The following is a 26,519-nucleotide window of genomic DNA, read 5'->3' as shown; positions in this document are numbered from 1 at the left end:
AATGATATCATAGTGTTCTGTTTTGTTTTATATTTTTCCTAAGAGCTAAAATGTCATCCTCTCTTCAGTGATGTGGACTGGGAAAATCTGCAGCATCAAACTATGCCTTTCATTCCCCAGCCAGATGATGAAACAGATACGTCCTATTTTGAAGCCAGGAATAATGCTCAGCACCTGACCGTATCTGGATTTAGTCTGTAGCACAAAAATTTTCCCTGTAGTCTAGCCTTGTGTTACAGAATAAGCATGCATAATTATATACTCGTTAATAGTAGATTGATCTAAGGGGGAAAAGATTATGTTACCTGCTTCAATGTGCTTTTCATGTACGTTACACCTTTCACAAAGTTAAAGGGCTGAAAGGAATATAGTCAGTAATTTATCTTAATCTCAAAACTATATATAAATCTTCAAAGCTTTTCTCATCTATTTATTTGTTTATTGCACTTTATGAAAACTGAAACATCAATAAAATTAGAAGACACTATTGAAAGTAAGCCACTAGCTTCATTTTATTTCTCCTCTGATTTCATTTCACTGTTCAGTTTAGTATTAAAATAACAAAATAATCATAGTTTCAGTTGAATGTAATTTATTTGCACATGATTAACTGCAAAAGCTGTGTTCTCAAGGGCAATCATTTAAGGCCATACTTGTGACCTAAGAAATGCAGCTGGAAAATTCCTTCACTTAGTAATTCCTTTGGGCAATAAGGAATAAACAAAAAGACTAAGGCTTTTGCTTACTAATGATACAGTTTTGCCGCCTTGATTTCTATTGGTCCTTGCTCCACAATATGTATTTATTTAAAAATAGTATTGGAGGCTGGGCATTGTGGCTCACGCCTGTAATCCCAGCACTTTGGGAGGCTGAGGCAGGCAAATCGCTTGAGACCAGGAGTTTGAAACCAGCCTGGCTAACATGGCAAAACCCTGTCTCTACTAAAACTACAAAAATTAGTCAGGTATGGTGATGTATGCCTGTAGTCCCAACTACTCAGGAGGCTGAGGCACAAGAATCACTTAAACCAGGGAGGCAGAGGTTGCAGTGAGCTGAGATCACACCACTGCACTCCAGCCTGGGCAACAGAACGAGACTTGGTCTCAAAATAAAACAGTACTGGAACGATTAGGTGTAATATAGTGTAGCACTTTGAATAGCTTGTTCAATTTTCATAAAAAATGTGATGATTTACATCTTATTGTCATTTATTTAAAACATGCAACATTATCAGAAACAGACTGATCCCTTAAGAAACAAAAAATAATTGTGTTTTGCTTAATAAATATAACTATCACAGGTACATTAATCTGTCAACATCATTCTTTTTAACAAAGCGAGACCCCTGTCTCTAGGGGGAAAGAAAAAAACTTGTTCCTTTTGCACATTGGGTTTAGTGTTTGTACTTTCCATTACCATCCCAATAAAGAGCCCTGTTATAATGCAGTTGACAAAATGTACAAATTAAAACAGTTACAGTGAAAGATACACCATTATAATTAGTGCTATATAACTGAATCCATGGGTTAATGGTTTACTGATCTTGGTTTAGTAATAATGACTTAGATTTAATGGTTACTTCTAATAAAATGTTCAAAATACAGCCATTAAAAACTTCATTTAATGTGAATTACATCTTTCCCTTTAATTTGGAAAAAGAATAGAACTATCTATTATCCTTTCATGGTATTTGCCAGTAGTAGAAAGAAAAAAAGTTTTGGAATCAAACACAAATTGTTGAAATTGTTGCTCTGCCACAATAAAAGGCCGAGAGTAGGTTAAACTGAGCTATTGATGATTCACTGTATGTTCAGGATTAATAGTGATTGGGGAGTTGGAATCAACAGAGTAGATTAAGGAACAAGCCAATTTAGTGGCTACCCAGGATATTAACCTTAACAGGGACTTGAAACATTACTGAATAATTGGGGAAATGTTCTGTGAGCCTATTTCCAATGCAGAAGACAATGGCCTTCAGTGGAAAGTTACAAATACTGTTTACTATTAACAGACCTCGCATGTGCAGCTATAGTCACCTGAAATTCAGCCACCAGTCCATCTGGATTCAAGACCTATTTTAGAGGTAGAAGCAACAGGACTTTACTGATATATGGGATGAGGCAGGTGAGAGAAAGGAGGAGCCACATTTGACACCTAACTCTGGCTTGAACAGGTGGGTCGATTGTGGTGCTACATCCTGAACTGGAATGAGGGACAGAATGAGTAAACATACTAAGTTTGAGATGTTTGTCAGACACACAAAGAATTCAAGAAACCAGTTAGACACCTCCAAATAAAAATGGTATGTCTACAAATTCTTTTTTTTTTGAGATGGAGTTTCGCTCTTGTTGCCCAGACTGGAGTGCAGTGCAGTGGTGCAATCTCGGCCCACCATAACCTCTGCCTCCTGGGTTGGAGCGATTCTCCTGTCTCAGCCTCCAATGTAGCTGGGAGTACAGGCATGCACTAGCATGCCCGGCTAATTTTGTATTTTTAGGAGAGATGGGGTTTCTCCATGTTGGTCAGGCTGGTCTCGAACTCCTGACCTCAGGTCATCCACCTGCCTTGGCCTCCCAAAGTGCTGGAATTATAGGTGTGAGCCACTGCACCTGGCCTGCAAATTCTTTTATACTCTTCCTTCAATAGGTGAATGAATAAACTATGGCACATCTATACAATGGGATACTATTCAGCACTAAAAAGAAATGAACTACCATGAAAAGACATAGATGAACCTTAAGTGCATATAACTGGAGGAAGCCAGTCTGACAAGGCGACACACTGTATGATTCCAAATACATGACACTGTAGAAAGGCACAACTATAGAGACAGTGAAAAGATCTGTGGTTGCCAGAAGTTAGCAGGGAAGGATGAATAGGTAGCACACAGAGGATTGTTTAGGGCAGTGAAACTACTCTCTATGATATAATGGTGGATACGTGTTTTAAATTTAAATATGTATCCAAACAAATTTAAAATATATATCCACCATAGAATGTACACTAAGAATGAGGCCCAGGGTAATGATACATCCAGGTTGGTTCATCAGATGTAACAAATGTACCACTCCACCAGATGCTGATGGTGGAAGAGGTTGTGCAGGTGGGGCCAGGAGAGAGGAGACTGGGACATGGGAACTCTGTACTTTCCACTTTATTTTGTTGTAAACCTAAAACAGTTCTAAAAAAATTAAGTCTGTGGCCAGATGCAGTGGCTTATGCCTGTAATCCCAACACTTGGGGAGGCAAAGGCGGGTGGATCACCTGAGGTCAGGAGTTTGAGACCAGACTGGCCAACATGGAGAAACCTCATCTCTACCAACATTACAAAAAATTAGCTGGGCATGGTGGCAGGTACCTGTAATCTCAGCTACTTGGAAGGCTGAGATAGGAGAATTGCTTGAACCCAGGAGGTGGAGGTTGCAGTGAGCTGAGATTGCGCTGCTGCAGTCCAGTCTGGGCAACAGAGCAAGACTCCGTCTCAAAAAAAAAGATATTATACTGATAAGAACTCATACTACACTTGATCTTAGCCAAAAGACTGAGAAGTGATTAAATAATTTTGTAGGCAAAGATATAACTATGAGAGCCAGTTCTAGCCAATGAGACGTGAAGAGTCTCCTGTGTGGACTTTCAAAAAAGTTACTGTTTCCTAATCAGATGGAAAAATACAACCGGGAATTGCCTTCTGCGTTTCACTCTGTGCCTGCCTATTACACAGACATTAGATCTAGGTGTACTTCTCTATCTCGCAAGCATGAAGACAAAAGCTACACACTAAAGATGGGAGAAAGAAAGACAGGAGGAGCCTGTCTACCTGTGGCGTTGTGGAAGCACCTTCCTGGCCCCGGTCTTCGACCTCCAGATTTATATCAAAGGAAAAGACCCAGTTACTTGGTCAAGCCTCCACAATTGGGTTTCTACTACATGCAGCAGAATACTGATACCTTAAATGATACAAGTAGTTAACATCACTTTTACCAGTCTCTGTAGAAGTTACAAGTCATAGATGGGTATTAAAAACACAAAACCCTCTCACAATTTTCCACATAAGGCCAGAGATGTGTATTTAAGATGGTTGATTAGGGCTGGTCGTGGTGGCTCACGTCTGTAATCCCAGCACTTTGGGAGGCAGAGGTGGGTGGATCACCTGAGGTCAGGAGTTCGAGATCAGCTTGTTCGACATGTCGAAACCCCCTCTCTATGAAAAACACAAAAAATTAGCTGGATGTGGTGTCAGGCACCTGTAATCCTGAGGCAGGAGAATCACTGGAACCTGAGAAGCACAGTTTGCAGGAAGCCGAGATCATACTACTGCACTTCAGCCTAGGCAACAGAGCGAGACTCCATCTCAAATAATAAGATGGTTGATTAGGGTTCACTGTGCGGCTGTGGGAAGCCAGTTACTTGGGATAATAACTGAAACCAAGAATTTGACTGGATTGCTAGTATTCTCAACCAGATGACCAAATAAGTTAAATTTCATCCCAGTTTCTGAATTTTATCAAATTATATGGAATAGCTTGGCTTTGAGAGTCATGATTACTTTCTGTGTGACCGCTACTTATTCTCATTGAATTCTTACCTAATCAATGTGCTAACAGTGACAAGTAATAAAAGCTGTATCATTTCTCATTAACCTTTTATTTTTAACTTAGTTTTACAATAAACAGAAAAGAAGTTGATCATTAAAAAAATACTATAGCTGTCCAGTTTAAATGAGGTTCTTATTAAACAAAGCAGGAACACTATATCCTATAATTACATCTTTACTTTTATATACAAGAACTGTGTGCAAAGTGCTTTTCAAACTACAAAATAAGACTTTGGAACAGGATACAAATGGTTATCCCTAGGAGTTAGTATCCCCAACTGCTTGTAATGATTCACAACTGCTTATACTCCTAATTTGCATTTTATTTATTTATATACTAAGAGAAAAACCACTTTTTTCTGATACCAAATTGATATCTAATTTTTAAAAATAATCTTTGAGGCCAGGCGTGATGCCTCATGCTTATAATCCCAGCACTTTGGGAGGCCAAGGCGGGTGGATCACCTGAGGTCAGGGGTTCGAGACCAGCCTGACCAACATGGAGAAACCCCATCTCTACTAAAAATACAACATTAGCCTAGTGTGGTGGTGCATGCTTGTAATCCCAGTTACTCGGGAGGCTGAGGCAGGAGAATCACTCGAACCTGGGAGGTGGAGGTTGCGGTGAGCCAAGATTGCACCACTGCACTCCAGCCTGGGCAACGACAGCAAAACTCTGTCTCAAAAAAAAAAAAAAGAGTAAATAATCTCTGATCCACAGGTCTAAACGTTATTTTTACATATAAATTCAGTTGCTTGCTTCATTTTTTTCACAAATAAATAGGGAACAATTGTTTAAAAGCAAATAGTAGCAGATCCCTTTAGACAGACATATTTTAATCAGTATAGGATTAAAGAATAAAAATATAAAGTTACTTGAAAGAAAAAGAAAAAAAGTTTGGGAAAAGTAAATTGTATTCTTAATACTTTTCAGGCAAACAACCACCCTGTATACTAAAGACAGATTAATTCTTTCTCTCTTATTTAAAACACTCAGAACACATGATGCTAAACCCAACATCATACATCTTGAGAATGCTTAAAAAATATTTGCCACAGGCTGGTCACAGTGGCTCATGCCTATAAACCAAGCACTTTGGGAGGTCGAGGAGGGCAGATCACCTGATGTCAGGAGTTCAAGACCAGCCTGACCAACATGGAGAAACCCCATCTCTACTAAAAATACAAATTTAGCCAGGCGTGGTGGTGCATGCCTGTAATCCCAGCTACTTGGAAGGCTGAGGCAGGAGAATCGCTTGAACCTGGGAGGCAGAGGTTGCTGTGAGCTGAGATCATGCCACTGCACTCCAGCCTGGGCAACAAGAGCGAAACTGTCTCAAAAAAAAAAAATTATTTGCTACAAAGACTGAATCAAAGAAATCTTCAAAGCACAAGGTACATCTAAGTGAGCAGGAAGTTTTGGAAGGCATACAAGAAAAGTCTTCAAGGATCTAAATTACAGTCTTCTTTTTGGTCTAGATGAGAGAGGTGGAGAAGAGGGACTTAAGTTTGTTAGCTGGGCATGCCTTATTCCTATGGAAGCATTTGGCCTGTTAGCTTGCAAATCCCTCCAATACCCCTGTGAAGTAGGTGTATCTAAAATAGTATACCCCGAAGGAAAATCTCAGGCACTAAGAGGTTAAGAGTCCAGTCTGTATAGTTTACCAGTTGCAGAAAAGTGATTTTCATGTGTTTCCTTTTTGACTGCTGTAAAAACAGTATAAATAAGTTTTCATTTTATATTTCAAAGCACCCTATGAAGCAGACACTAGATATCCTTAAAGAAAAATGATTACAAAGGAATAAATGTATATGGTTGAATAAAAATCTTACTAATCATCTATAGGCTCAGAATATACTTTTAAACCTACATGAAGCTCATTCTTCATCATTTCCATCAGCGGGTTATGTCTAGTCTGCAAATCATTTATAAAAACTAAGCCTGGTACATAGGACTCCACTTTTTCATAATGATGCCTGAACACCAAATTCAAGAATTGTGAATGCCCAAGAAAGATTATGGGCAGCCCACAAAGTGAATATAACAATTCTTCCTGCGGTTTTCTATTACGTGGCATGGCAACTCAGTGACTAAGATATAAAGTCAATTACATCTCACTTGAAATTCACTCCTGGTTTGCATTCTTTCTTGTATTTAATTTGGAAAATTAAAAATACTCACTTATAAATCTGATCTCATTATCACAATGGTACCTTTGAAAGCAGCTTATATTACTCTATGGAAGATAATCAGGTAAACATGTTACCAAATGATAATTAATAATGTCCTTCAAGTTCAAGGACAGGGTGAATTTATGTATGCTACTTATAACCTAATAGAGATTGATTATTCAAGTATCAGCAATATTAGTCCTTAAAATGTTATCATTTGTGTAGTGCAAAATACGTATGTGTGTATATGTACACAAACCAAACTACTAGACAACAAAAAGCAATGTAATCATCACAAACTGAGATTTTCTTGTGAACACCACAATCCAGCTCATTCTGAGGTCATCCAGTTCCAGTAGTCTTCTTGAGGAAAATACCATTTTCCTCAGTTCAGTTTTCTTTAAAAAGAAAATAAAAACCAGTTTCCTGTGAGTATAAATGCAAATAATTCTCTGGATGGTAACATAATAATAATAACATAAACATAATAACATTCAAATTCAAAATAAAACCATAAAATTACCAACAGTCTTTATAAAACTACTTCATATGATTTACTGTCTCATAGGAAGGATCCAATTACAAATGCTTAAATTACCAAACAGTTTAAAAACACTTATTTATTTATTTATCGAGGCAAAGTCTTACTCTGTCGCCCAGGATGGAGTGTAATGGCGCCATCTCGGCTCACTGCAACCTCCGCCTCCCAGGTTCAAGCGATTCTCCTGCCTCAGCCTCTTGAGTAGCTGGCATTACAGGCACGTGCTACTACACTCAGCTAATTTTTATATTTTTAGTAGAGACAAGGTTTTGCCATGTTGGCCAGGCTGGTCTTGAACTCCTGACCTCAGGTGATTCACCCACCTCAGCCTCCCAAAGTGCTGAGATTACAGGCGTGAGCCACCGCGCCCAGCCATCCTGGCCAATTTTTTTATTTTTATTTTTATTTTTGAGATGGAGTCTCACTCTGTCGCCCAGGCTGGAGTGCAGTGGCCTGATCTCAGCTCACTGCAACCTCCGCCTCCCAGGTTCAAGCAATTCTCTTACCTCAGCTTTTCGAGTAGCTGGGATTACAGACATGCGCCACCACGCCCAGCTAATTTTTTTTTTTTTTTTTTTTTTGCATTTTTAGTAAAGGCAGGGTTTCACCACATTGGCCAGGCTGGTCTTGAACTCCTGACCTCAGGCAATCCACCCGCCTTAGACTCCCAAAGTGCTGGGATTACAGGTGTGAGCCACTGTGCCCGACCCCAGTTTTTAATAAATAATTTAAATGTACATTTCTCCTCTCTTCGAGATTCTTATCCTTTTCTGGTTGGCTTATACAATTAAGATTTGTGGAAATAATTTCATAATTTTATCAAAATAGAAAAGCTGTGAAACAAATGCTTAACAAAACTATAAGAGGGTGATAGATGTACAACCTGGACTATTCATTTAATCAACACAGATTATGTTTCCATTAGTTTCCAGGCTCTGTGCCAGGCCCTGGGGATTCAAGGATAAATGAGGCAGGCTCTCAGGCCTCAAGAGAGCCTGCCTCTTTTAGGTCGTAGGGGAGGAAGAGATATATGAACCCCAAACTTGCATATATGCAATGTGATGGTTTCAAAGACGGAAGAGTGAATGAGCTATCAGAAAATGGTGGGCTTGTTAGCACAAGACACACAATCACATATGATCTGAGTTCTGCTCTAAAATCTACAAACCCTCCCCAGCACTCAAGATGCCAAAATGCCTGAAACTCTCAAAACAGATTGAATCCTCTCTGTAGAAATACTCTTATGCAACTCCTTTGGCAGGAATGACATTTTAAATAGTCAGATCAACTTTCACATAACAGAAGGAGCTCCCGGCAGCAGGAAGAAAACAGGCCCCTGGAGGAAGAGAATTGAAATGGTTGACTAAGACAAAACAGATGTGGGTGGCTGTGAAGACAAACTGCCTAAGTGAGGTTTTAGCAAGAATGTTAGCTGCAGGTGCCGGAACAGTTAGCAACACTTATCAGGAATCTGCGTGATGCAGATTACTACACACAATCCTTTGCAGATTTATAAAAGGGCAGATTACTTGGTCTCTGAACCCCTAATCTTCTTTATTTTTGAGATGGAGTCTCGCTCTCGCGCCCAGACTGGAGTGCAGTGGCGCGATCTCGGCTCACTGCAACATCCAACTCCTGGATTCAAGTTATTCTCCTATAGCCTCAGCCTCCCAAGTAGCTGGGATTACAGGCGCCCACCACCACACCTGGAAAATTTTTGTATTTTTAGTAGAGATGGGTTTCACCCAGGCTGGTCTCGCACTCCTGACCTCAAGTGATCAACCTGTTACTGGACCAAAGTGAGGGTCAGGCTGCTATTTCTAAGGGCCCAATAATGACATGCAGATAAACTGGGGAGGAAGAGAGTTTTTATTTCTGCCAGCCAGTTACAGAGAGAAGACCTGGAAATTATCGCCAGACCAACTCAAAATCACAGTTTTCTAGAGCTTATATGTCTACGTGTAAATGTGCATTCATCTAAAGACATAAGTGATTACCTTATTTTAATCTATAACCAAGGTCAGAGTCTTGAAGAACTTCCTCTGGAGCCTCAGTACATTTACTTAATCTAAATGGGTCCGGGTGCTGGGGTGATTACCTCCCTACTAAATCACAGAGGTCAGGGGAGCTCCTTCAGACCCCAATAAACTTGTTAGTGGAGGCCTGAAGAGTTTCTTCAGACCCACAGTAAAACTTGTTTAATCCTAAATGGGTCCTGTTAAGAATTCCTTACTTATTTTGTCATGCTTTAAGGCCCAGGAAAGGTCTAGGCAAAACACTTGGTGGGCTTTTGTTACATTCCAGCCTTTGAATAAGGGCACTGGCTTTTAACATTTAACTTAACCACTCAGTCAGTACTGAAACAGATGTTATGGAGGCCAGAGCTAGTGAGACCTGACCTGACACACACCGCCTCAGCCTCCTGAAGTGCTGGGATTACAGGCACGAGCCACTGAGCCCAGCCTGAACCCCCAATCTTCTAATGTAACAGAATGAACATAAATCACTGTCTTCAGAACTTTAAAATTGTTTTCGGGCTCTTAGTGAGATCTTTCTGTTTGGTTTTGTTTTAAATTAACTTGCAAAATGCAGTGATAGAAGAAAAGACACAGGAAACAACAGATAAGGGAACAGAAGTAAATTCTGCCTTCCCCCTCACCACGGTGAATGCTGCTCTAGCTGCACTGCTGCGATTCCTTCTTCTCCTCAGAAGCCCGGCCCTGACGTTTTCTGTCACTGCCTTCTGCCTTTAGGCTCCATTTGGAGAATGTTCCTCCTGAGACCCTCCCCACTCCCAATCAGTTTGTATATATTACCTTTCTACTGAAGGCTGAGTGTCCCCAAGAAAATTACATGATAGCAAATTTAGGAATCTGGGCAGGCTGCTTAAGAAAACTGGTTAGAAACGTCCTTTCCTTCAAAGTAGTATCAGAGGTGTGTGAACCAGAGCAACTCCATCTTGAATAGGAGCTAGGTAAAATGAGTCTGAGACCTATTGGGCTGCGTGTCCAGACAGTTAAGGCATTCTTTTTTTTTTTTTTTTTTTTTTTTGAGACGGAGTTTCGCTCTTGTTACCCAGGCTGGAGTCAATGGCGCGATCTCGGCTCACCGCAACCTCCGCCTCCTGGGTTCAGGCAATTCTCCTGCCTCAGCCTCCTGAGTAGCTGGGATTACAGGCACGAGCCACTGTGCCCAGCTAATTTTTTGTATTTTTAGTAGAGACGGGGTTTCACCGTGTTGACCAGGATGGTCTCGATCTCTTGACCTCGTGATCCACCCGCCTTGGCCTCCCAAAGTGCTGGGATTACCAGTTAAGGCATTCTAAGTCACAGGATGAGATAGGAGGTCAGCACAAGATCCAGGTCATAAAGACTTTCCTGAGAAAAGAGGTTGCAGGAAAGAAGCCGGCCAGAATCCACCAAAGCCAAGATGGCGATGAGAGTGACCTCTGGTCATCCTGACTGCTACACTCCCACCAGCGCCATGACAGTTTACAAATGCCATGGCAACGTGAGGAAGTTACCCTACAAGGTCTAAAAAGGGGAGGCACGCCCGGGCGCGGTGGCTCACGCCTGTAATCCCAGCACTTTGAGAGGCCGAGGCGGGTGGATCACAAGGTCGAGATCGAGACCATCCTGGTCAACATGGTGAAACCCCGTCTCTACTAAAAATACAAAAAAAAAATTAGCCGGGCGTGGTGGCACATGCCTGTGGTCCCAGCTTCTTGGGAGGCTGAGGCGGAAGAATCGCTTGAACCCAGGAGGCGGAGGTTGCAGTGAGCCAAGATTGAGCCACTGCACTCCAGCCTGGTGACAGAGCAAGACTCCATCTCAAAAAAAAAAAAAAAAAAGGGCGGGAGGGAGGCATGAGTAGCCCACCCCTTGTTTAGCATATCATCAAGAAATTACCATAAAAATGGGCAACCAGCAGCCCTTGGGGCTGCTCTGTCTATGGAGTAACCATTCTTCTATTCCTACTTTCTTAATAAACTTGCTTTCACTTTATGGACTCGCCCTGAATTTTTTCTTATGCAAGATCCAAGAACCCTCTCTTGGGGTCTGGATTGGGATCCCTTTCTTGTAACAGTAATAATTTACGCCGGGCATGGTGGCTCAGGCCTGTGATCCTAGTACAAGAGAGGCTGCGGTAGGAGGATGTCTTGAGGGCAGGAGTTCGAGACTAGCCTGTGCCACAGAGTGAGACCCTATCTCAATAAAAAATAAGAAAATTAGTTGATATCTGCCTACAGTCCCAGCTACTCAGGAGGCTGAGGCAGGAGGATTGCTTGAGCCTAGGAGTTTGAGGCTGCAATGACCTATGATTGTACCACTACACTACAGCCCAGGCAAGACGGTGACGCCTTGTCTCAAATAAATAAATAAATAAAGTAATAGTTTAGTCTCTTGGATTTAACAAGTCTGCTTTCAGTATTTGACTCAAGGATAATTTTAATAGCAGAGTTGTCAGGCTGGACAACCAGGGACGGGTGTTACCACAGGAGACGCTTCAGGGCCTTTTTCTGAACAAGAAGTCTGCAGGTACTGCTCCTCCTATCACATACAGAATGTTTTTCTGATCCATTGCAGAGTGACAGCTTAAGAAATCTCTTTTACTTTTAAATTTATATTATTCTACACTAGAAAAAAAATTAAACAGTAGACTCTGTGTATTACTTTTAATGTTAGAGGAAAAGATATTTATTTTCAAAAGCATATCCCAAGCTGGATCATGCCTAGAATCCCGGCACTTTGGGAAGCCAAGGTAGCTGGATCACCTGAGATCAGGAGTTCAAGCCCAGTCTGGTCAATATGGTGAAATCCTGTCTCCACTAAAAATAACAAAAATTAGCCGGGCGTGGTGGCGCATTCCTGTAGTCCCAGCTTCTCAGGAGGCTGAGGCAGGAAAACCACTTGAACCCAGGAGGTGAAGGCTGCAGTAGGCCAATTTCGCACCACTGCACTCCAGCCTCCTATATAGTCCTATATGTATATATGTATATATACATGTCCTATATGTATATATTCCTATATGTCCTATACATATGTAAAACATATAGGACTATCCTATATCTATCGTACATATCCTAGTATGTCTGTGTCCACGTGCATAGTTACTCAATAAAATGAAAGCTTTTCCATGTTTTATGGTACTTCCATTTGCCATCTTGCCCAAAGAGGGATGCAGTTATAGACACAACACACATTTATTGAGCACCTACTACGTGCCAGACACTGTTTTGGCGGATGAGGTACAGGATGATCCCCCTTATAAGTAGGACACACCCTCTACTTGCGCACACTTTCCCCATTCTAATCAGATTTCTAGACCTTTCTCTTCATCTCTAACACAGAATCTGTCTCTTTCAAACCATACAACTGCTCTCTAGTCTTCATTCCTTTAACTATCAGATTACAAACTGCTAAACAATGTGAGATTAAAAGATGCCTAAATCTCCTTAGGGCTAAAACTTATTTCCATATCAAATATGGCCCTACCTCCAACCTCAGTTCATCTATTATATATATAAGCAAACAATATGGGTAAAAACACTATGCCTTGTCAAAATGAAGTTGCACAGTGGTAATAATTTGCAATTTGGAAGGATCAAACAGTCAACATACAGTGAGAAACCTACAAAGGTTCAATAATAACCAAGTAGAAAATTAAAAATAGGAAAGAGTTTCTCCATTCAGAGACATCCGTGAACAACTAAAAGGGATACTTAGGAGAAATAGTGAACAACCTTTTACAAAATTTCTAATAGTAAGGAACATTTAAAAATTTTAGAAAAACTCTAATTTTCTGTGACTGTTGAAGCAGAGTATCGTTTGTTTTTTCAATGTTTTATAAAGTAATAAGCTGGTTCCATCTTAAGCATAAAATAAATTATTAACCAAAGTAAGCTTTAGGTTGTTTTTTTTTTAAGCAAATTCCTCTACTCTCGAACTCCCAACTTTCTACAAAGGAAACATGAAAAGGAACTTTGAAATGCGTTACAAATATGTAAACATCAACCCTTAGTGGCACTGAGCCCTGCTGCTTGTATCCAGCATTACTACATATCTGACAAAGGCTTGGTTCTTCTTTCCTATTACCAGGGATATTCAAATGTAAAACACTGTACAGCACTAAACCCACTGGAGGAATTAAAAATGTGTAGAAGAAGAAAAGAAAAGGATTTAAAATCAGGTCTGTTTTTTTTTTTTTTTTTGAGACAGTCTCACTCCATCACCCAAGCTGGGGTGCAGTGGCATGATCATGATTCACGGCAGACTCAACCTCCTGGGCTCAAGTGATCCTCCCACCTCAGCCTCCCAAGTAGCTGGGGCTACAGGTGTGCACCACCAACCCAGCTAATTTTTTTATTTAGTTTTTTAAATTTTTTGTAGAGACAGAGTCTCACTTTCTTCCCAGGATGTTCTTGAATTCCTGGGCTCAAGCAATCCACCCACCTCAGCTTCCCAAAGTCCTAGGATTATAGACAGGAGCCACTGCATCTGGCAACTTTTTAGATTTAAGGATTTTCTTGAACCCAAGGGTTTGGCCTCAGGTTATTCCTAACATGGACAGACTCAGGGTTACTTTCAGGGATTCCAATCTATTATTCTCTGACCTATTTGACGGATCTTGTTATCCCAAACTGGAATTCTGGTCCTCAAAGTAACCTCCAGCCAGGCACTGTTGGTTGTGCCTGTAATCCCAGCTCTTTGGGAGGCCGAAGCAGGTGGATCACCTGAGGTCAGGAGTTTGAGACCAGTCTAGCCAACTAAAAATACAAAAATTAGCCAGGCATGGTGGCACATGCCTGTAATCCCAGCTACTCGGGAGGCTGAGGCAAGAGAATCACTTGAACCCGGGAGATGGAGGTTACAGTGATCCGAGATTGTGCCACTGCACTCTAGCCTGTTGACAGAGCGAGACTCCATCTCGAAAAAAAATAACAATAAAATACATAAAATAAAATAAATTTTAAAAATAAAGTTACCTCCAAATTCCTTTTTGATTAATTTTTTAAAATAGAGACAGCGTCTCCCTATGGTGCCCAGGCTGGTTTCAAACTCCTTTGCTCAAGCAATCCTCCTGCCTTGCCCTCCCCAGCGTGCTGGGATTATAGGTGTGAGTCACTGTGCCTTTAATTGGTATATGCCTGTAGTCTCAGCCACTCAGGAGGCTGAGATGGAAAGGATCACTGGCTTCAGTGCACACGATCATGCCTGTGAATAACCACTGCCCTCCAGCCTGGGCAACAAAATGAGACCCCAGTCTGAAAAAAAAAAGAGAGAGAGAGAAGCGTGTAGTCACTTTTGTGTTGTTGCCTAACTCAAAGGTGTATAAATCCATCAGATGCTCTCAAGTGAAAATGTTTTTAAGTCTAACAAGTACCTAGGAATCCACAAGATATCATTTCCAAGGGAGTTTCCATCTCAGGATAAATACAGAATGTTCACTGTGACAATGTATCCATAAAATGGACCTATTATCCCCTTAATTGCTACTGAAAGCTCTGTTTACTACAGGTTATGAGAGTTACACACCATTTCAAATGATAAAACTGTTCTTACCTTCGCCTTCTTTGATAGTATAAATACACCAACCACTGTGCAATAAAAGGCCATACGATGGCAAAAGTTAACACACCAGGAGACATCTCAAAGGGCCACCAAGATGGTCTCTGAGAAAACACAATAAGCTTGTCACCAATCTCTTCAATACTGCATGTTAAACTTAAAAACATAACTAATTCATAATTTTCAAAGTAGAAAATTAGTAACAAATCTCACTCCTGCTGAAGGGAGGAAGATATTCTGCATTTCAGAGTGTAATTCAGGAAGCAGGCTTTCAGGAGTAGTTCGGACTTAAACAAACACCAAACAAGTATTTTTTAACTTCAAAGGTAGCTTTCATTTGGGATGATTTAAAGATTTCGTACGTTCTAAATGTATTGTAACATATGAAATCCTGGCATTTAAATTTTTAAAAAACTGTCTTACCTGTGAGGTGGGCTGACTAGTAGTCTGCAATGTTGATGTTGACGATTTTGCCTGTCAATGCAAATGGAAGTGACTTAGCCTTGAAAAAATAAAAAGCACAGTAATTTTTCTATTTCCTATCTTTTTAAAAAAGGCAGAAATTTTGAGGTTTTGGGGGTTGTTTTTGTTTTCTTTATGTATAGAACAGTTGGAACATAGAACTATTAGTTTATTCAGTATTCTTCTGTGAACTATACTTTGATTATCCTGAAACTAATACTTACCAAAGCACAAGTTTCCTAAAACTGCAAGCCAAACAATACTTTGATGCTTTGTATTTTTAGCTCAAATTATATAAAATTATCAAAATAAAACCTCAAATCCATCTGAACTTTTATGTGCTTTACAGTCTTATTACATTACCTACTTGACTTTTCTTTTTCTTTTTTTTTTTTCTTTGAGATGGAGTTTCACTCTTGTTGCCTAGGCTGGAGTACAATGGTGCAATCTCAGCTCACTGCAACCTCTGCCTCCCAGGTTCTAGCGATTCTCCTGCCTCAGCCTCCCAAGTAGCTGAGATTACAGGCATGCACCACCACACTTGGCTAATTTGTTTTTGTATTTAGTAGAGACAGGTTTTCATCATGTTAGTCAGGCTGGTCTCAAACTCCTAACCTCAGGTAATCCACCTGCCTCAGCCTCCCAAAGTGGTGGGATTACAGGTGTGAGCCACCGTGAGGAGTGACTTTTCTTTTCTTTTTCTTTTTCTTTGCACAATTTGACCTTTCAATGTTATCCAAGCGACTTTTCTTTTTGAGACACGATCTCAGCTCACTGCAATCTCCACCTTACGAGTAGCTGGGATTACAGGCATGTGCCACCACACCCAGCTAATTTTTGTATTTTTGGTAGTAGAGGTGGGGTTTTACCATGTTGGCCAAGTTGGTATCGAACTCTCGACCTCAGGTGATCCATCCACCTCAGCCTCCCAAAGTGTTGACAGTACAGGCATGAGTCACCACCGTGCCTGGCCCAATTTATTTCTTCTATGAATCACCCAAGTGAATTATGCAAATTTTAAGGAAAAAAAGTCCTAAATCAAAATCTTTTCAACTTTATTGTATTATTGTATTGTATTTTTGTAGAGATGAGGTCTTGCTTTGTTGCCCAGGCTAGAGAGATCATGGCTCACTGCAGCCTTCAACTCCTGGGTTCAAGCGGTCATCCTGCCTCAGCCTTCTGAGTAGGTGGGCCGACCACCAAGCCTGGCTATTTTAATTTTACTTTTTTGTAGACATAAGGTCTTGCTATGTTGCCCAGGCTGGTCTTGAACTCCTAGCCGCTGGTTATCCTCTTGCCTCGACCTCCCAATGTGCTGAGATTACAGGTGTGAGCCATGGGCCTAGCCTAAAGTTTTATATAACAGTGAAAAAGTAAATGTCTAAGAAAATACATCAAAAGAATTTCAGCAGAATCTCAATACCACTAAAGATACTGAATATATGTAAAATATTCTTAGAAAAAAAAAAAAAACTTAGAACATTCCAGGCACAGTGGTTCATGCCTGTAATCCCAAGCACTTTGGGAGGCTGAGGTGGGCTGAATATTTGAGCTCAGGAGTTTGAGACCAGCCTGGGCAACATGGCAAACTCAGTCTCTACAAAAAATACAAAAATTAGCTAGACGTGGTGGTATGCACCTGTGGTTCCAGCTACTTGGGAAGTTGAGGTGGGAGGATGACGTGGTCCCAGGAGGTGGAGGTTGCAGTGAGCCAAGTGCAGTGGCGTGATCTAGGCTCACTGAAACTTCCGCCAACTTCGTTCAGGTGATTCTCATGCCTCAGCCTCCCAGGTAGCTGGGATTACAGGCACGCACCACCACGCCCTGCTAATTTTTGTACTTTTAGTAGAGATGGGGTTTCATCATGTTGGCCAGGCTGGTCTCGAACTTCTGGTCTCAAGTGATCCACTCACCTCAGCCTCCCAAAGTGAAATTATAGGTGTGAGTCACTGTGCCCAGTCACAAGGCACTATTTTAAACTCTTTTTCCTTATAGACCCTCTTGAGGATCTCATGAGGACAACAAATCCTTTCCCATCAAAAATGCAAAATCAAAGACAAATGTGCGTAGTATTTTAGGGTGTTTGTAGACTCCTGGAAGTCTAGGAATTTGCAGTCTGATTAATAATAATATGTAACTGAGAATCCTGGGGATACATATAATTTTAAAAAACATGTAATAACTTGAGTAACTTACTGATTAGGTAAAGAGAAAGATATTCCCAGTGGTTGTTTAGGGAAGCCTGCAGTATCAGTTTCTTTACATGAGTCTACATTCAATGTATTTATCTTGTAATGGAAGCATATCTTCTTTGATTAATCCCTGCAAATACTTCTTAACATCTGTTACAGCATGATGCTTCAATGTTATATAATGTTTGCAGCTAGGTCAGATAGTCAAGGCTAATTACTTCTTTATTCTCTTTAACAAATGTTACTCAAGGAGAGGCAGGTGAGTCCAGGGATTATTACAGGCCACAGTCAAATCTATAAATCAAACTGAAGTGTCTCTTCCTATGAACCTTTTCCATTCATTCATTCATTCATTCATTTTGAGACAGAATCTCACTCTGTCACCCATGCTGGAGTGCAGTGGCACGATCTCAGCTCACTGCAATCTCTGCTTCCCAGGTCCAAGCGATTCTCCTGCCTCAGCCTCCCAAGTAGCTGGGATTACAGGCATGCAACACCTCACCTGGCTAATTTTTTTATTTTTAGTAGAGACAGAATTTCACCATGTTGGCCAGTCTGGTCTTAAACTCCTGAATCAGATGATCCACCTACCTCAGCCTCCCAAAGTGTTGGAATTACAGGCATGAGGTACCTCGCCCAGCCATTTTTCTTTTTTTTTTTGAGATGGAGTCTCACTCTGTCACCCAGGCTGGAGTGCAGTGGCACAATCTCAGCTCACTGCAACCTCCACCTCCCGGGTTCAAGCGAGTTTTCCACCTCAGCCTCCCGAGAAGCTGGGATTACAGGCACCCACCATCATGCCTGGCTAATTTTTGTATTTTTAGTAGAGATAGGGTTTCGCCATGTTGGCCAGGCTGGTCTTGAACTCCTGACCTCAGGTGATCCGCCTGCCTCAGCCTCCCAAAGTGCTGAGATTACGGGCAGGAGCCACCATGCCCAGCTCTTTCTCTCTCTCTCTCTCTCTCTATATATATATTTTTTTTTGAGACAGAGTTTCGCTCTTGTTACCCAGGCTGGAGTGCAAAGGCGCGATCTCGGCTCACCACAACCTCTGCCTCCTGGGTTTAGGCAATTTTCCTGCCTCAGCCTCCTGAGTAGCTGGGATTACAGGCATGCGCCACCATGCCCAGCTAATTTTTTGTATTTTTAGTAGAGACGGGGTTTCACCATGTTGACCAGGATGGTCTCGATCTCTTGACTTCGTGATCCACCCGCCTCGGCCTCCCAAAGTGCTGGGATTACAGGCGTGAGCCACTGCGCCCGGCTTTCTCTATTATTTTAAGCAGTAATTAGTTTCTGGGTCAGTCTTAAACAATATTTTCAAAACTAAGTTCTTTTCATTTTTACTAAAATACATTAATTTACGTAAATATGTTCAACACAGATTCCACATGGCTTTCCAGAATCAGTAAATAGAAGAAGGTATGACACATTTGAAAGTTTACCTGTGAAGCAGTCAGTGTTTCCAGTTTCTGCAGTCTCTGAAGGACATTCTGCATGTCCTCCTGCAGTCTCATCAGCACGAGGGCGATCTGCTCATTGAGGCTGCCTTGGGACCCTCTATTGGAGCCCCAGCGCTCCCCATCACCTCCACTTCCCACCTGCCGACCCTTGGTTCCTTCACTCAGGTGTTGCATCCTATGTCCTATTTTAAGAGACAAAAATAAGTTTGTTTTAAGTAATTCTTATGCAAGTAGAAACTGTTTTATTCATTTCCCTCTGTTATTTCTTTGAGATCTAAATTTCCAAAGTGTGGCCAGGAGCAGTGGCTCATGCCTGTAATCCCAGCACTTTGGGAGGCTGAGGCAGGTGGATCACCTGAGGTCAGGAGTTCAAGACCAGCCTGGCAAACATGGCGAAACCCTATCTCTACTAAAAATACAAAAATTAGCCAGGCGTAGTGGCATGTGCCTGTAATCCCACTGCACTCCAGACTGGGCGACAGAGCGCTAGACTCCATCTCAAAAATAAATAAGTAAATAAATAAAGATAGTGAGGGAAGAAAAAAAGGTAATCAATCACACCTCTTCCTCTTCTGACATTAGAGAATTCGTCATTTTCGCCGCCTCGCTTCTCCCGGTGTGGCGCTCCACTGTTATTCCTACCATCTTCTCCTCCATGCTTGACTTCACCTTTTCCTTCAACTGCAACCACCTGCATATTCCCAATGTTGCCATTTCCAGGAAGTACTTGAACATCTTCACGAAATCCAGAATTTTCCATGGGTTGACTGGAATGACCACCCAAGTAATATTGAAATGGTCCATTGTTGGATGTAAAGCTGTCTAAAGACTACAAATTTAAAATGACACTGAGTTAAAAGCTATAAACATTAATTATACACCATAAAGTTTTTACAGCAATAGGAGAAATACCATTTTTCTAAATGTTCTTTCATGTTATTATGGGAAATATTCTTTTTCTAAAAATGTCTTCAATTCTGGCTGGGCGCAGTGGCTCACGCCTGTAATCCCAGCACTTTGGGAGCCTGAGGCGGGCAGATCATCTGAAGTTGGAAGTTTGAGACCAGCCTGACCAACATGGAGAAACCCTGTCTCTACCAAAAAGACAAAAAATTAGCCAGGCATGGTGGCACATGCCTGTAATCCCAGCTACTCGGGAGGCTGAGGCAGGAGAATCTCTTGAACCCAGAAGGTAGAGGTTGCGGTGAGCTGAGATCATGCCATTGTACTCCAGCCTGGGCAACAAGAGTGAAACTCATCTCAAAAAACAAAAAAGAAAATGAAAAAGAAAAAGAAAGTAAAAGAATAAAGAATAAAGAATGGTTACTGCATAGGCAGAGCCTAAATGTGTTTGTTTTTCAAAAAACTCACCTAAGACATTGATGGATGACAATCTATAATTAACCTAGATTTAGTGAGGGTGGTGATGAGGTGGGGTTGTATTTTACTTTCCTTCAGGAAGGGACATCTTAGTTAGGGTATAAAGGGTATCTAAGAGTCCTCAGCGAAGAGGGAGGATGTACAAGTGAGGGTGGGGGTGGGAAGGGACTTGACACATTAGAGAGAGAAGGCCGGGGTAGGTGGTGAGCAAAGACCACATAGGAGAGTGGTGTTAACAGAGGCCAGCAAGGGGCCAGGCGAGGTGGCACACCTGTAATCCCAGCACTTTGGTAGGCTGAGGCAGGCAGATCGCTTGAGGCCGGGAGTATGAGACCAGCCTGGCCAACATGGTGAGACCTTGTTTTCACTAAAAATACAAAAATTAGCCAGGTGGGGTGGCGCACACCTGTAGTCCTAGCTACCTGGAAGGCTGAGGCATGAGAATCAATTAAACCCAGGAGGTGGAAGTTGCAGTGAGCCCAGATTGTGCCACTGTACTCCAGAAGCCAGATCAGACAGCTCCTTGATCTTTAATCCATTAACTGATTGAGAGAGAAAACAGGAACAAACTTATAAGTTAGCAGCCAGATATTTACTGAGATTAATCTCTGTCTGGTCCCTTTCATCAACCTTTCCCAAACATCTCTTTTTTAAAAAGAAAAAATAAAAGGGCATCTGGGTTTTTCCATCCTTTTCATTTTTCACTAATTTCTCTCATTCTTAGTTTGGCCTCCTTATCCTTATTCTTCCAATCTATGTGCTTTTTTTTTTTTTTTTTTGAGACAAGTTCTGGCCTTATAGGCCAGGCTGGAGCACAGTGGCATCATCTTGGCCACTACAACCTCTGTCTCCCAGGCTCAAGCCTTCCTCCCACCTCAGCCTCCCCAAGTAGCTACCATGCCTGGCTAATTCTTGTATTTTTTTGTAGAGACAGGGTTTTGCCATGTTGCCCATGCAGATCTCAAACTCGTGAGCTCAAGCGATCCAGCTGCCTCGACCTCCTCCCACAGTGTTGGGATGATAGGGGTGCGCCACCATGACTGGCCTATGCTACTCATTTGTGTTTGACCTTAGGTAAAAGATATGTTATTCATGTGTTTTTAAAATTTGAGAAAACTAAGAGATAGATTTAATTGCATTATGAAATGAGAAAAGGAGAAAAACACAAAGAGAAAAGTGAAAATCAGTTCAGGGAGGCAAAAGATAAATGATTGTCTATAAGACACACTGAACTATATTAGAACAGGTAGGAGACAGAATGGGGAAAGGATGTAAAAAGGCCAAACAGAAATATAGCTGTAAAAACCACCCTCATCAGATTAATAACTAGAATACATAAGGAGCATAAACAACTCAATAGGAAAAAAAAATCTAATAATCTGATTAAAAATGGGCAAAAGATCTGAATAGACATTTCTCAAAAGAACTACAAATGGCAAACCGTTACATGAAAAGGTGCCAACATCACTGATCATCAGAGAAATGCAAATCAAAACTGTGATTGCAAATCAAATCAAAACAATGAGATATTATCTCACCCCAGTTAAAATGGCTTTCATCCAAAAGGCAAGCAATAACAAATGCTGGCGAGGATGTGGAGAAAAGGAAGCCCTTGTACATTGCTGGTGAGAATGTAAATTAGTACAGCCACTATGCAGAACAGTACGGAAGTTCCTCAAAAAACAAACAATACTAAAAACAGAGTTACCATATGACCAGCAATTCCACTACTGGCTGTATACTCAAAAGAAAAGAAATCAATATATTGAAGAGATATCAGCACTCCCATGTTTACTGCAGCACTGTTCACAATAGCCAAGATTTGGAAGCAATCTAACCGTCCATCAACAGACAAATGAATAAAGAAAACGTGGTACATATACACGATGGAGTACTATTCTACCATAAAAAAGAATGAGATAAAAATAAATCAAAAAGAAAAAAAAAAAAGAATGAGATCCTGCCACTTACAATATGGATTGAATTGGAAGATATTATGTTTAGTGAAATAAGCCAGGCACAGAAAGAAAAACTTCAAATGTTCTCACTTATTTGTGATAGCCAAAAATTAAAACAAACTCATGGAGATAGAGATACAGTGAATAAGATCTAGTATCTGACAGCACAGCAGAGTGGCTATAGTTGGCAATATTTTTGCTGTACATTTTAGAATACCTGAGGGAGTACAATTGGAATGTTTGTAACATAAAGAAATAATGAGTGCCTAAAGTAATGAACACCCCATTTACCCTGATATGATTATTATACATCATATGCCTGCACCAAAATATCTCATGTACCCCATAAATAAATATTTATGATATTTTTTATATTTTACAAAAATAAAGTGTAGATGGGGTCTCCCATCTTGCCCAGGCTGGTCTCAAACTCCTGGCTTCAAGTGATGTTCTTGCTTGGGATTAGAGGTATGAGCCACCGCACCCAGTCTACCTCATAAATATATACACCTACTATGTGCCCATAAAAATTAAAAATAAACCACCCTCATCATTATCAGAAAAAGTTGAGAAAAATAATTCATGGACTTTTATAATTTTTTTTCAAGTTTTCTCTTTCAATACTGCATCTTAATCAACTGAAATTTAAAAATTATTTCCACTAAAAATTTCAATCCAATGAATTATAGTCAATATGAAGAACAGACTTATTTATTTAAAAACTATTCAGGCCAGGCTCAGTGACTCACACCTTTAATCCCAGCATTTTGGGAGGCCGAGGTGGTAGCACTGATTAAGGCCAAGATTTTGAGACTATGCTAGGCAACATATCAAGAACCCATATTTGAGCTGGGGGCGGTGGCTCATGTCTGTAATCCCAGCACTTTGAGAGGCTGAGGCAGGCAGATCACTTGAGGCCAGGACTTTTAGACCAACCTGGCCAAAATGGTGAAACTCTGTCTCTACTGAAAATATAAAAATTAGCCAGGCATAGTGGCATACACCTGTAATCCCAGCTACTTGGGAGGCTGAGTCAGGAGGATTGCTTGAACCTAGGAGGCGGAGGTTGCAGTGACCTGAGATTGCACCACTGCACTCCAGCCTGGGCGACAGAGCGAGACCCCATCTCTAAAAAACAAAAACAACAACAAAGAAAATCATTCAATTTTCCTGAACATTAATAAATGTTTCAAACATAGGGACTAGCATAAAAAGTGTTTCCTCTGCATCTCCATCCACATCTCCTAGAATATTTATAAATATGTGTACATTATTAGTTATAATGGAATAGTTAATTGTTATTAATTTTTCTTTCTTTGACTTTTCCAGAATTTTACATATTTTTGAATTAAGAAAAAGTTGTTTAAAATACAAATGTTTAAACATTTTAGGGGCATATTTTCAAAATGAAAAATAGCATGTATATTTGCTACTAACCGACGTTACGCATTGAATTCTAACATACCACTTTGAAAATTTACCAATCACAAAATGTCATTTTTACCTCTTCTTGTCCAAATTGTTCCATAGAATCACAGTAAACTTCACTGTCTGAATCACTTGTCAAATGCTGAATTCCTGTAATATCTTCAACATGATCATCATTTATATCTAAATGTGAACAAAAGTGCAGATAGTATAATATACTCTAATAAAAGAAAAACAAATTTATTCCGTTTTTTGCTTTTTTTGAGATGGAGTCTCACTCCATTGCCCAGGTTGGAGCACAGTGGTGTGATCTTGGCTCACTGCAACTTCTGCCTCTTGGGTTCAAGCGATTCTCCTGCCTCAGCCTCCCAAGTAGCTGGAATTACAGGTGCCTGCTACCGTGCCCAGCTAATTTTTTTTTTTTTTTAGATGGAGTCTCATTCTGTCACCCAGGCTGGAGTGCAGTGGTGAGATCCTGGCTCACTGCAACCTCCACCTCCAGGGTTCAAGCGATTCTCGTGCCTCAGCCGCCCGAGTAGCTGGGATTACAGGCGCATGCCTGTAATTTTTTGTATTTTAAATTGAGACAGGGTTTCGCCATGTTGGTCTGGCTGGTCTTGAACTCCTGACCCACCCACCCAGGCTTCCAAAGTGCTGGGATTACAGGCATGAGCCACTGTGCCCAGCCAATTTTTGTATTTTTAGAAGAGACAGAGTTTCACCATGTTGTCCAGGCTGGTCTCCAGCTCCTGACCTCAGGTGATCCATCCACCTCAGGCTCCCAAAGTACCTGGGATTACAGGCGTTAGCCACCGCGCCTGGCCTTTATTCCATTTTCTTTTTTTTTTTCCTCTTTTTCTTCTTAGTCCGTTTTCATATTCCATTTTCAAAATTCATCAGCCTTATATTTTTTTTAGCCTTATTTTTATACTGAGAGACAAATTTGATTTATCAAGCCACACTTTTTAAAATTTACCAAAACTTTAAATTTAGTTGATAATTTTTATTTGAAAAGACCAAAATATTTTGTCACTGAATTCCATAAAGACAGTCTAGATGAAACCTTATAAAACCTAAAAGCCCCATAAGAAAAAACTACCTACCAAGCAGGATGCCTAAATGTAAGATGCAACTATGCAAGTTTGGTTCTTACGTTAAGAAATGATGTTTCTCGGATGGGCTAGGCAGCTCAAGCCTGTTATCCCAGCACTTTGGAAGACCAAGGCGGGTAGATCACTTGGAGTTCAAGACCAGCCTGGCCAACATGGTGAAACCCCATCTCTACTAAAAATACAAAAATTAGCTAGGCCTGGTGGCAAATGCCTGTAATCCCAGCTACTGGGGAGGCTGAGGCAGGAGAACTGCTTGAACCCAGGAGGTGAAGGTTGCAGTAAGCCGCGATGGTGCCATTGCACTTCAGCCTGGGCAAAGAAGCAAGACTCCATCTCAAAAAAAAAAGAAAGAAAAAGAAATGATGTTTCTCATATGGACTATTAGGTATCCCTAAAAATTGAAAAATAGGCCAGCATGGAGGCTCAAGCCTGTAATACTAGCACTTTGGGAGGCTGAGGAGGGCAGATCACTTGAACCCAGGGGTTCCAGACCAGCCTGGGCAACCTGGCAAAACCCTGTCTCCACAAAAAATTTAAACATTAGCTGGGCGTGATGCTACATGCCTGTAACCCCAGCTACTCAGGAGGCTGCAGCAGAATTGCCCAGGAGTTCAAAGCTGCAGTGAGCCATGACTATGTCACTGCACTCCAGCCTGGGCAACAGAAAGAAATACATATATAACCCTGGCCCTAATTCACTCTCTTTCAAAACCATAAACCCTATAATATTAACAAACCCTAAGATATGACTAAATAAGAGATTTTTAAATTCAAAACTGATCCTAAAGATCCGGTAATTATTAAAAGACTATTCATAGGAAAGAGGCTGGACACAGAATTATTTGGGGACAATACCTTGGTGAATACAAACAGCAGTTTTTCCAGTTTGCCCCAAGTTTTCATCAATAGGCTTTACTTCTTCAGTGTTTCTGTCATTCAGGGAAGAACTGGCATGAATGTCATTCTGCATATCCTGAACAAAGCCATCTTTATCATAGCCATTAGTGACAATGATTTCCAAATTCTTATGGTCTGCTGACTTCTTCATCATTTTCTTATCTTTTATGAGAAAATGGAGAGATTCATAAAAGTTCACAGTAGGTCACCTTCTGCATACCATGTTTTCATAACCAGTTGTCATTTCCCTAACCTACCACAATCCCTTTGAAGGGTTTCCTACTTGGATCAAAGAGAAGGCATGCTCCTTGAAATAGGGTTTACTATATTCTAAGAGCTCACCCAAACTATGTTGGCTTCAAAACTGTTTCAGTTCCCTGTGAATCTTCTAGAATTCCTTTAAAAAGTAATCTCTCGGCCAGGCGCGGTGGCTCACGCCTGTAATCCCAGCACTTTGGGAGGCCGAGGCGGGTGGATCACGAGGTCAAGAGATCGAGACCATCCTGGTCAACATGGTGAAACCCCGTCTCTACTAAAAATACAAAAAATTAGCTGGGCATGGTGGCGCGTGCCTGTAATCCCAGTTACTCAGGAGGCTGAGACAGGAAGAATTGCCTGAACCCAGGAGGCGGAGGTTGCGGTGAGTCGAGATCGCGCCATTGCACTCCAGCCTGGGTAACAAGAGCGAAACCCCGTCTCAAAAAAAAAAAAAAAAAAAAAAGTAATCTCTCAAAGTCTTTTTACTCTTAGGC

General features: G+C 41.0%; 2 protein-coding genes and 1 pseudogene across 7 annotated transcripts in view; 1 reads left to right on the top strand and 2 right to left on the bottom strand.

The window, feature by feature from the left end:
• Positions 1-1,214, top strand: part of MASTL (microtubule associated serine/threonine kinase like) — a 38,733-nt gene extending 37,519 nt beyond the window's left edge. For both annotated transcript variants that reach the window (XM_012437791.3, XM_012437790.3), the window contains exon 12: positions 44-1,214. In XM_012437791.3, coding sequence (XP_012293214.2) covers positions 44-201 — 158 coding nt within the window. In that variant the 3' untranslated portion in view covers positions 202-1,214. The remainder of the gene's footprint in view (positions 1-43) is intronic.
• ACBD5 (acyl-CoA binding domain containing 5) overlaps positions 488-26,519 on the bottom strand; it is a 50,488-nt gene continuing 24,456 nt past the window's right edge. For 4 of the 5 annotated variants that reach the window (XM_064368575.1, XM_064368573.1, XM_064368571.1 and 1 more), the window contains 7 exons: positions 25,726-25,929; positions 23,835-23,941; positions 19,554-19,821; positions 18,975-19,174; positions 15,299-15,349; positions 14,870-14,979; positions 488-4,201 (listed from right to left, as the gene is read on the bottom strand). In XM_064368575.1, coding sequence (XP_064224645.1) covers positions 4,171-4,201; positions 14,870-14,979; positions 15,299-15,349; positions 18,975-19,174; positions 19,554-19,821; positions 23,835-23,941; positions 25,726-25,929 — 971 coding nt within the window. In that variant the 3' untranslated portion in view covers positions 488-4,170. Of the gene's footprint in view, positions 4,202-4,625; positions 7,165-14,869; positions 14,980-15,298; positions 15,350-18,974; positions 19,175-19,553; positions 19,822-23,834; positions 23,942-25,725; positions 25,930-26,519 lie in introns of those variants that run through there. The other variant, XM_012437794.3, reaches the window with a different exon arrangement.
• Positions 3,432-3,553, bottom strand: LOC135271403 (U2 spliceosomal RNA; annotated as a pseudogene).

Source organism: Aotus nancymaae, unplaced genomic scaffold (genome assembly GCF_030222135.1).
Source record: "Aotus nancymaae isolate 86718 unplaced genomic scaffold, 86718_ANA_hifiasm-v0.15.2.pri h1tg000077l, whole genome shotgun sequence".
NCBI classification, from domain to species: domain Eukaryota; kingdom Metazoa; phylum Chordata; class Mammalia; order Primates; family Aotidae; genus Aotus; species Aotus nancymaae.
The sequence above is the reverse complement of the archived record's forward strand: the minus strand, read 5'-3'. Positions and strand labels throughout refer to the sequence as shown.